The 11,916-nt window shown below is 34.0% G+C and overlaps 2 protein-coding genes across 4 annotated transcripts; both read right to left on the minus strand.

Annotated features, from left to right (window-relative positions):
- Positions 1 to 732: 732 nt before the first annotated feature.
- Positions 733 to 4,660, minus strand: LOC116346286. 3 transcript variants are annotated; one of them, XM_031776233.1, is made up of 8 exons: positions 4,509 to 4,660; positions 3,403 to 4,418; positions 3,154 to 3,334; positions 2,979 to 3,079; positions 2,124 to 2,894; positions 1,506 to 2,022; positions 1,286 to 1,400; positions 733 to 970 (listed from the first exon to the last, which is right to left on the minus strand). In XM_031776233.1, exons 2-8 carry the CDS (start codon positions 4,402 to 4,404, stop codon positions 952 to 954), a joined length of 2,706 nt encoding a protein of 901 aa, XP_031632093.1. In that variant the 5' UTR covers positions 4,405 to 4,418; positions 4,509 to 4,660; the 3' UTR covers positions 733 to 951. The 3 variants fall into 3 exon arrangements, with proteins under 3 accessions (XP_031632093.1, XP_031632092.1, XP_031632091.1); XM_031776232.1 differs by having other exon boundaries at positions 1,182 to 1,400; XM_031776231.1 differs by having other exon boundaries at positions 733 to 1,400.
- Positions 4,661 to 9,236: 4,576 nt separating this feature from the next.
- On the minus strand, positions 9,237 to 9,881 carry LOC116346288. The gene has a single exon (XM_031776234.1). The coding sequence runs from the start codon at positions 9,879 to 9,881 to the stop codon at positions 9,237 to 9,239; it is 645 nt and encodes a 214-aa protein (XP_031632094.1).
- Between the last annotated feature and the right edge of the window lie 2,035 nt (positions 9,882 to 11,916).

An 11,916-nucleotide genomic window follows, 5' to 3' on the forward strand; every position in this document is an offset into this window, starting at 1 on the left:
AAGAATTATGAATTATCTGAGCCTAATTTGGAGAGAAATAATTTGAAGGAGATAATAGCGTGACTCGAACGATTTTTCAAAACTGAGTTGATTGGGCATTTCAAAAAATCACTTCTCTAGCCATTATTTGGCGACATTTTTAACGCAATGGGAACGTTTACGACTGCTTCACAATCCATCGAATCAAACCAATATCGATGGTGTTGATTGCTACCATGATGAGGGTAAAATGGTAGAAGCAATGGGCACATCCGAAGAAATGCCAACGACCACAACTGAAAGCATTAAAGCGACGATGTTAAATGTTCTAATTTCAAAATATGACCGGAAATCAATCGGGCGTTTTGATTGTCGTCCACCGATGGAGTCAATGCTGACTTCATGTGACCATATCGAAGAGATCGACTCAAGTTATGTAGGAACCTCAATCGAAATGAATTCCGACAAAGAAGAGATTATAGTCCCAAACTGTCTTGCACCAAAGACCAGTTTCATGTGGTTAAAAATAGTAAGAGAAATAAGAGTAAAAAGTGATTAAATTAAAATGGACAGCTTAATGAATTCAAATGAAGAGCATATTCAATAAATTAAACCAAAACATAAGCGGATTTTTTTTATTTTAAATCGTATTGAATTATTTTTTTAATAAACTGCATTTTATTCGGAAGATATTTTACAGAATACCGTATGAAGGCTTTTATCATATCTTTGGTCTTTTAATGAAATATTTAGTTAAATGAAAAATATGTTCAGTATTTTTTTAAATATTTAAATATTTTTTTTCGGTTGCAGAAAATTCTCTCAAAATACACCAAAAAATTTGGGAAAAGTCCAGTTTTCAAAACAACTTTTCTCGTATACGATTCAACTTTCTTTGTACATTTTTACTCCCAATTGTTCATGTGAAGAAGTAATAGACTCTCGAACAAATCGTCTGTCATTTTTCGGCGCTTATCCGTGAATATCATTCCTAAATAGAATAACCCAAATTATTAGTTGCTGCTTATGAATTATTTATGTTAAATGAAAATTAAAATCATATACAGAGAATAATTGAAATTATTTGCTAAATATATATATATAAAAAAAACAATTTCAAAAAACCACAATCCACCGAAATTGACACAACAAAAAGGAAAATCCCCACACAAACAATGATTTTATATGATAATATGGTCGACCTGCGTAGCTGAACATTCTTTCACAAATGGCTTCGGATGATCGAATGCAATTGAATTTAAGAAAGAGCTGTTTGATATTTGGATATTGATTCAAGTATTCATACTCATGATTGCATGGTGAACCCAAATATGTGTTTATCTCACGAACGACATTGAAATTCATGTTCATCGATGATTTAAACTTGCTGCTGACATCATTTTTAATTAGAAAAGAGGTTGCTAAAGAAACGGAATATATGACGAACGTAAAAAAAATGTTTTTAAATAAGATCAATATCAATGTAATGACTAATACCGTAAAAAGAACTTTCATAATTATTTTACCTAATTTATTAGTGACAATGGTAGCTGGTTCGGTACAGTTTCCTTCAGGCGAATCATTTTTTTCATCATTTGCCAATTCTTCAGCTGCTTTTAAAAGCATATTTTGTATTTTTTTCAAAACGGACATCGGAGTATTATGTGACAAGTAATTGAGTTTAAAACTTGGATTTGTCACCATAGCCATATAAAGCGGTATTGATTTCGGACTATTTAAATCCATCATATTGCAAAATCGAGTAGAAAAACCATCGCAGACATTTTGAAGTAATGGTTTACAGAACTTTAAACGTGTCTTTTTAAGCTCATCAAGTTTAAATTTCAAACCAAATAATGTTGGCAGATAGGAACCAAAGGTATCTCGATTGCCTTCCAATGCTTTTAGAGCTTCAGCAATTGGTTGAATCACCTTCATATATTCATTGAGAAATGTGTAATCGTCCTTATCCAAAACTGGAATGGTCACTACAGTACACGCTGCTTTCAGCTTTACTTCATTTATACTTAATATGCGTTCAATCTGCTTGCAAATGAAACATAAACAAAATTTGAAAACTTCATTTTCGATTTTTCTTAATTTAAACAGAATAAATTGAATATAATATCAACGACTGTACTAACCGCATCATATAGTTTGTTCCATCTTATTCGATGAGGCTTAACCAATTTGGATTCTGTATATTTCTCGAAAAGTTCAGTTTTCAATCTCGACTGTGTCACATTCCAAATCAGATTCAGTTTATCCATCACTTTTGAATATTTATCACAATACGTATCATCCAGGACGGCATCAAATGAATCTTTGCTACCAATTTTATCAAATAAATGTGAACTGCAATCTATGCGTGTAGGAAGTTGAACATCTAACGCCCCACTCAATATATCTTTGACAATAAAAAGTGAACCCGTTTCACTAGTGCTGGCCTCAGCGGCGTCACATTGAAAGTCTGGAACAGCCAATGTACAATCGGAAATCTCTTCTTCAGAATCGCTGTCACTATCGATATCGGGTTCGGCATGATAGTCAATATCTTCACCTTCGGATAAATGCAATAGTGGAATAAGAGATTTATAATTATCACCAAAACGAGCCATTGCACATTTATATTCTCCTGCGCCATCGGTAGTTATGAAAAAAACTTTTTCAGCGATTTCATATTCATTGAAAATTAATTTCAATATTTCGGCTACTGCCTCATTGTTATGGCTACCACGGAATCTTCGAGAAGCAAGGAATTCGGTTTCAATTGTTCCCTTTTCAGTATTTATATAATGCGTGCTGACAGCAATATAGGATCGATTATTGCTAGACCAAATATCCGAAGTCGCACTAATAAATTTTATTGCTTTCAATCGTTCCTTTATACGTGTTCGATTTTCAATAGAAAAATTCTGAAAATAGTAAAATTAAAGGGGAAAAATTATCACATTTTGTTCAGTTTTATTTTCTTCAGCTTATTAGATATTAGCACATACCCTGATTTTTTGTCTGGCAACCTTTCGCGTAAGGAAACACGTTGGCTTGGATGATTCATCATTTTTATTTTTGTTCACATCTCTTCTGCCATTCAAACAGACTGGAAAATAAATCAATAATTCAATATTTTAACCACTTTCAATAGTTAAGTTTAGGCTTCGAATTTGCGCTTACATTCAATTAAACGGTTCAAATGTTTACTTTCGACTTTTTGCAACGGTAGACGCTCTTTTATAACGAATTTCAGAATAAGATCCTGTATTTCATCCCTTTTTGCCTTGCGTTCACCATCTGTTTCTATCATTTTTTGATCATCGTAAACATTTTTCAATTCTTCGTAGAGATTTGTGTGCATCTAAAAAAAAACATTTTCATTTATTTTTAATAAAGAATTGATCAAAGCACCAAATCAAAGAAACTTACTCTCTTCAAATGTGCCTTTAAGTTGGAATTGCTGCCAACTTTGATGGTTAATGGGTCTTTCATTGGATCACACAGAAGACACGCCACTTTGATTGTATTTGTGTTTAATTTTTCGACCAAATCAAAACAGTGAAATAATGGATCACTGATCGACTTATTTCTTGTTTGCCATAATTTGACATTATCATCTCGATGTTTGGTTAGAAGTTCCGACACGTTCTCCTGTCGATTATTTTGCGATATTTCTCCATTTTCTTCAGCTTCGATTTGTGATACAGTTTTATCATGATCAATTTGTGGCAACGAGTGATTGTTACTACTCTCAATACCTTCAGCTGGCGATTCAAAATGGTTTGATTTTTCTTCGATTGTACTCTCAATGTCAACATCTTTATTTCGATCCAATTCAATAAAAAGCGAGCCCAGATTATCGCCAGATGCAGAGAAACGTGCGCTCTTTCTTCTGTACAATATACTCGCAGCTTTTGGTTGTGATTTATCAGGTGATTTGACAACAGTTGAAGCTTCAATCAAATTAACTTCTTCAATTGGCTCAGTATGTACGCCATTAAGTGATTCAGACGTTGAAATTTTCTCATTTTCCAGTTTTTGAGATTTATTTTCGACAGCTGGTTCGGGATGGACCATATCGACCACAACCGAATCTTCATCATGTATACTCTGTACACTCCATTGGCTCATTCGACGCCTTCCAATTTTAGATTGTTGTATGGTTTTCTTACTGCCATCATATCCAAAAGTAAATGGCACCATTATTTTTGACATTCGATTACTGACGTTTTGAAAATCAGTAAATTTCATGCGCTTAAAAGGCATATTTTCAACTCCTCCATCACTTGAATTGCGGTGTTTTGGTGTTTTAAATTTAAAGTCCACAGTTTTCTCATTTTCTTTCTCTTCCTCTCTAGCTCCCTTTTCAACTAAATTTGATTTTGTTGCATCTGATGCATCTGATTCTGTTGAATTTGTTTGTTCTTCCATTTTTACAATGTGTTCTAGAAAAATGAAAATGAAAAACTATTTACGTTTGTCAGGAATAGTGAATGTTGTTCTAACACTTTGTATGATGAAATTATTTATATCACCTTTTTTAACTTCAATCTACACAGCCGTCCGAAAAATTACAAATAAAACTTCCGCTTTTGATGAACTAGATATCAATTTTATTTAGACTTTTCAAGAAAAAAAAAAGGGAATAAAACACAATTAATATTTTGGTGTACGATGTACAAGAGTATTTCATTCCGCGTGTTTTGCTGTAACTATGTTAATGTCAAAGATTCGACGTTTGAAGAGCGCGTTCCAAAATATATTCTAGGGGGCGTCTCATTGCTTACACTCGTATCAACTGTTTATCATAATACTTGATACTCATTGTAATACGCCGTATTATGATCGATCCTAATACATAATAGTCATGTTGATACGCGTATTATGATTGGTCATAATAGTTAATAGAGCATTAGTGAGTAGTAAGTATTAAGATATGTTGATACATCAGTATCAATGGGACATCTATAATTCGGAGGGCAAGGGTTCATTTTTATATTATTCTGACCCCTGCCCCCGGACAATGGGGGGTGCCCCCTGCCCTTACTAGCCCAATAGCGCACCCTTTATTTTCACAAACTTATTTTTTCGGCACTTTATGTCGATCTATATAAGTGAAATTGATAACTTTTTGTGACACTTTGGGTACTTTACTGGTTAGAACTTGCACTGAGACGAAGTACTAAACCACTAGATGGCACTGTCCTTCTATTTAAAATGTATTGATATTTAGTACAAGTTGTCGGTTCTAAAAAATTGCTGTTTAGACCGTGATTTTACGCAGCTCCTTTAAATAGTAACAAAAGTAATACACATTGATTTTGCGAGTAGGCGTCCAAAAAACAATGTATCTTTCTTTCACTTCGTACGACAGAACAACAAACATTATCCTCCATCGAAAAAAGTTCAGTTAATATAATGATACACATTGTACTTAGCAACGAACCCGGGGAGGAATGAATGAATGTTCAAACGCATTTTGTTTCTTCGCTCATTTCCTTCATTTTACACAAAAGGATTTGATGCTGTTAAATAAATTCGAAGAATCAAAAAATAAACACAACGAGAGACAGTGAGAGTTGAGTGAAAAAAAGTAGCAACGAACGATTCCATTGAATCCCAATTCGTGTGCATACTTGCTGAAAGTACAACTTTCATGCAAGAGCAAAAAAAAAAGAACAAGTAAGGAAGAAGTGCAAACCAAACTTCAACAGTACAGCTTTATGAACTCACAGGAAAATGGTCCAACTGACATTCCGCAAGATGTTGCTCCGTTCTTTGATGGAGAAAAAAACGAGAGAATACGAAAAAACCTAAAATGCACACATAATTCGTGAATGTATAAAAAATGTAGTGGCAGCACTATGATAGTGCAATACCATTAAAAATTAGCTTTCATGAGCCAGGAATAAAACATTAGTCAATAAAATATGTATGTGTGTGTTAGAGAGTCGGAGGTAATGTGTTTTCTGCCGATCGTACATTGCTTTTCATTTTGTGTGTTTCTATACACTTCTCAATGAACTGTTACCGTTTGTTGCTTCTTTTTTTTGCTGTTCCCTCTCTTATATAGTCACTCTTTCCTTTGCCCGAATCGTGGCTGCTTCTCGCAAAAATTTCTGTGCATGAGATTTCCGTTCTTTACTTTTGGTTTTCTGCATTTCAAATTCCTTATCTATTTCGCATTGCGAATCATTTGTACCAATTCTTACATTTTTAGACTCAGTTTGATTGCTGAACGGTTTCCTTTGCACATTGAACGAGCCAATAGCTCTCGCATGCCTCCATTAATTCACAAAACTGTATTGAATTCATTTATGGATTTTCGACTTAGTATCTTTTTCCAATATTGAAACACACACAAACACACTCATTCACATTGAATATGTAAGAAAGTCTTAGCGCGTCGGCAATGTTCCGAAATTGGACGAATTGACTTAATGCGGTCTTTAGCGTTCGATAGTTGTCGTGATGTTGATCATATTCGGGGATGTTTGTGAAGTTGAGGGAGGTCCAAATAATTGAAAAACAAAGAGCAAACAAAAAGTCTTAAATTTCCTTCTGATTTTGTTGAACGTGGGGGAGGGTGAGTTACATAAACGTGCCCCTATTGCATAGGGATAGATCAGATGCTTGTGATTAAATTTTCCGCTTTTTCTCAAAGTGTTTCTCCATCATTCTTACAAGAGTCCACCCATTCCATTGCTTCTTTGCACCAGTTGTGCATTTTCTTTGAACGATGATCAAGCTTAAATTTCTACATAACTGATCCATCTCAACAACAATTCGTTCTCCAAATTTCGAAAAAATTACGGGTTGGTAAAAAAATATTCGACTGTTGACAGAATCGGTCTTCGAAATCAATTGAAATTCTAACTCACACTTGATGGCCGTCGTTGAAAAATCTTTGTAAATAGTCAAATGGAAACCACTTTAGAATTTGAATTTTAAAATCGAAAGAAAAATAGTTTATTTATATATTATAAGCCACCATACACGGAGACAAATTTGAAGCGATTGAGTGATTTCTGCTAGAATGTCTTTCAATTCCGTTTGTACACATCATGGCACACAATGGCGAAAAGTGCAAAATTCAGTAAAAATATATTGACAAAAAATGAGTCTTGCGAGCGATTTCTCTCGATGTTCAATAGCATCAAATCAAATTTGCATTCGATCTCAACAAAGTATAGCATATTTTCTTTCTTATACGATAGCGATTTTTTTTACCGGCAAATGTTTTTTAGATCATTCATTCTAGACGATGGAAAAATATTTCTTCGTTCAAATCCGTAAAATTTAATTATGGGTTTGACTTTATTTATGCGTTGTAAAGCCGAATATTGCGTTAAACATATATTTTGCTACATGCTACGACAACGCCATCTCTGTTTCCCCATGTGTGTAGAGTATGTTCAATATTGACAAATCATTCAAACGGGTCAATTTTGTACCGCAAAAATAGCTGGCATCGTGAAAATATATCAACAATATTGAATATCACTTAAATAGATATCCAAACTAAAGAATAATAATTAATTAATTAATCGTTCGATAAATAAAACACGGTGCTTTCGTTTTGAAGATATTAAATATACTGTTTTAATGTTGAATTAATTTTGAACATAAAGGGCCGAAAGTTCAAGTAAGCAATTAATAATGCATGTTTTATAAATGTATTGAATTTGATATGTATGAATGAACTTTGTTCACTGGTGAACATTCTCCCCCACACGAAATAATATGTGTACTGATGTTTAACAATTTGAAAAATTAGGAAGGAGAAATAAAACAAATAAAATAAATGTAAACAATTAAATTCATTTGACGCTACTATGTAACTATTTCATGATTAAATTTATCCACTGGTTTGCGTTGATGTTGTTGTTTTTTGTATTTGATAATGCGTATCAATATTAGATAACGCGTCAGCGAATCGAGTCGTAAGTTCCATTTTTTGTGTTGATGTTGCCTTTCTTTCATTAATCAAAAACCTTGGTGCTGGTTGGTGGTGGAGGTGGTTCCATCTCAATAATTACGTTTGCTTGGTTGTTTGATCTTCTTCGCTGGTTATTCATCTGCCTTCTTGTGTAATAATCACTGCGTTTTCTGAGACAACAACAAAATGAATGTAAGAAAAGGTTAAACAATAAATTTACCACGATGTATATGAAGAAATGCTTTTTAAGGTGATCCGTTTCGGCGGTAATTTTTTCTTCTCTTTTGACAATTTTTTCGTTCAATATTTTGGTTTTTAATTCCATCGGTTCAAATATGCAATCGTCTACATATTTATACCGATGTGTGCATGACGTTCGTTTATCTTCCAACTGATTTTCCAATGCAGTTGAAGCGTTTGATACTGCTGGCATGGTTGCGGCTATTATAACAAATAGCAATGTTGTGACAATTGGCAAATGAGATAATATTTGCCGTTTATCAGCTTTTGGCAGTTCCTTTTTACCGTTGTTTACATTGTTTGATGGAGTTTCGCGTATAAGCGGGTAGGAATATCAAAAGCAAGCACTCAAAAAAACTTACTCCTAGCGCCACCAACCTACAAGTTGTGTATTGTGAGAGCCAACTTCAGACAGATTGTATATATGTGACAACTATTTTTTGACATTTGTAAAACCGGCAATTAGGTGTTTGTGTTTCAACTATAGACATTAAACATGCGAAAAGTAATTTTGCTTTTTTTTATTAATCATCATTTTACTGTGACTTTTTTTCTTAATTTTTACATTTTTATTTTTTTGATTCATTATTGGTTGTTTTTTGAGCTTTACTTTCATTTTTTCCCTGAAATTTAGAAGAGTGGAATGTGCGAAAAATCGTTCATTCGTTTACAAACTTTGCGGGAACACGTCGAAAATGTTCACCAGCCAATGAAGAAAAAATTCAAATGCCCGAATTGCGACATATTTTGCTCGCACATAATCAGAAGTTGCCGAATCAGCTGTTGCCGAACCATGATCTATTATCTGTGAACGTGTGAATAGATCAATCAACAATTTTTTCAAAATACTTACATTTGAAGAAAATGTGCCTTTAAATTGTGCGGTCTCGAGCAAAATATGTCGAGTTTTTCCGTCGGTTCCAGGATATTTTTGTACAATTCTACCCAATAACCATTGAGCTACGGGCAGGTTTTCGTCTTTTATTACCACAATATCCTCTTCACTTATTTCTTTCTGGTCTAATTTCCACTTGTTTTTGACTTGCAGTTGGTGCAAATACACTTCACTCCAATTTTTCCAAAATTATTGTACCGCCTTTTGTACAACTTTCCATCTGGTTAAATAACGTGTTTTTATTTCCATCAAATCTTCGTCTGGCAATGCGGATGGCGACGCGTTAAAGACAAAATGTGCTGGCGTAAGCGCACAAATTTCGTCACTTGGATCTGATGGTAAGGCAATTAATGGACGCGAATTAATAGCCGCCTCCACTTGTGCTAACAATGTTGTCATCTCTTCAAAAGTTAGACTATTGTTACCCAATGCCTTCACCATATGCGTTTTGACTGTGTTCACTCCTGCTTCAACCAGTCCGTTGAAATGAGGAGCACCTGGTGGCGAGAAATGCCACATTATACCATTATGACTCAGTTCATTTGCAATTTTCTCTTCAAATTCATCTCTTTCCTTCTCGCTTAAATCTTGTAGAATCCTGTTGGAGGCCGTGAAATTCGTTGCATTGTCGCTGTATATATTTTTCACCTCTCCTCTTCTTGCAACGAACCGTCTCAAGGCGCCCAAAAATGCTTCTGCACTTAAATCGTTGACCAACTCAATATGCACCGCTTTCACTGACATGCATACAAAAATCGAAATGTACGCTTTGACTATTTTGCTGCTTCGTAACTTTCCCAACTTTATATATACTGCTCCAGTGAAGTCCACCATTGTGTTAGTAAAAGGTTTACTAACAATTGATGTTCTGGCATTTGGTAAATTACCCATTAATTGGTGCATTGGTTTTGGTCGATGTTTTTTGCACTTTACACAATTTTTTAGTTGTTTTCGAATCACTGATGATCCATTCACGATCCAATATTTTTTACGAATGATTGACTCGGTTAGTGTTGGGCCAGAATGAAAATTTTCTTCATGCACTTGACGTATTATTAATTTCGCGATTTCACTGTGCTTCGGAATTAAAATAGCTAGGGGGTAGACACATGGAATATTACTTGAGATATTCACCGAAATTGAAGGTATTCTTGGTATTCTTGGTATTCTCAGTTTTAGACGAAATGTCAATGCATTCAGCAACGTCTCACAATGTGCATATATGAATATTATCTTCCAAATATTAAAAAACTTTTTCAACGCTATTAAGTGTATTATTTCAATTGGTTTAATAAATGCAAAAACAATTTTAATAAAAATAACATAAAGAAAACAGAAAAAATTAAAATAAATTTCGAAATGGTGAATGTTAAAACGAAATGGAAAAAATTTGAAATCTTTATTACCGATATCAATTTGACATTTGGTAATCACGGTATTCACATTTTTAGAACAAATGTACGGCTGGTAATAAAAGCGACTTTAAGCAGAAAAAATCTTAAAAGTGTCTCATAATTTGTACAGGATTTACATAAGATGGAGACGGTTTAAAAAAACTTAAAGTCACTTTTATTCTCAGCCGATCAAATAATCTTCAAATAAGTAGGTAATTGCCGTATTTGAAAATAGATAGGTATTATGACAATTCATTGGTATTCATTCATTCTCTATTGTGTCTACCCCCTAGTAAAATAGGATGTCGAGTTTCGAACGGAATCGCATCTTTTTTTATTCGTCCGCCAACACGTAAAACGTTTTTATCCAAAAACACACTTAAACTGATAATCGAACTTGCTTTTTTTATATTTTTATTCGATTGCATCGCATTTATTTCTTCTTGATAAAAATCACTTTGTGCTATTTTTACGATTTTCAACATTGCTTGTTCCACTTCTCTCGCTGTAATTGGACCTTTGTTTACATTTTGCTTCTTTATGCAGTTAACAAAGCGAGTCACATAAACAATTATTCGCTGAAGCTTTTTCAAACACGATACGCGCGGTAAAATGTTTTCACACTGTGTTGCGATCAATGTATTGACATTTGATTTCATTTCGATGTCTGTACTATGCTCGGTGTTTGCATAGTTTTCGTAGTCAATTGATTGCTTTAAAAATTCTGGACCTGACCACCACAACGTATGTTTTTTTAATTCGTCACCAAAAATTCCTCGTGACGCACAATCTGCTGGATTCATTTTACCAGGAATGTGACACCACGTTACATTTTTCAATTTTTGTTTATTGCTTATTCTTGTCTATTCATTTTCACTAAATTCGCTAACAAATTTGCACTGCACAGCTCTAATTTTGGGATTGTGTGATCCGGAGAATTTTTGGTTTTTGCTACCAAAAGTGTCACTGTAATTTCACCATGATCATTCACTGCTCTAACATACACACATGCGTCATACGCTTTCCCGCTGGCGTCGCAAAAACCATGAATTTGTACAATTGAATCTGCTTTTGTTTTCAACCAACGTGGTAATTTTATTGAATTAATTTCTTTTGCACGTGCTTTGAAAATCATCCACTTTTCTATGATATCATTGGGTAGTCGATCATCCCAATCATATTTGTTTTTATTGTTTTTGTCATTTGATAATGCCCACACTTCTCGCATTAATATTTTTGCTTTTACAACCATTGGGGCAATAAAACCCAACGGATCATACAGAGTCGCAATTTCGGAGAATAGCTGTCGCTTTGAGGTGTGTGAAGTTTTTTCCTCGACATTCGAATACTTAAATGGGACCTTCACATAAAAATCGTTCGTAAATAGTTCATTGCGTTCCTTTAAGGAAAAAAATAGTTCGTTTTTGAGGGCCGAGATAATTTTTGTACTAAAAACCATTTTTGTAAAATTTCCG

The sequence above is a fragment of the Contarinia nasturtii genome, unplaced genomic scaffold, assembly GCF_009176525.2.
Source record: "Contarinia nasturtii isolate CC-2019 unplaced genomic scaffold, AAFC_CNas_1.1 Cnas_scaffold_1497, whole genome shotgun sequence".
NCBI lineage: Eukaryota > Metazoa > Arthropoda > Insecta > Diptera > Cecidomyiidae > Contarinia > Contarinia nasturtii.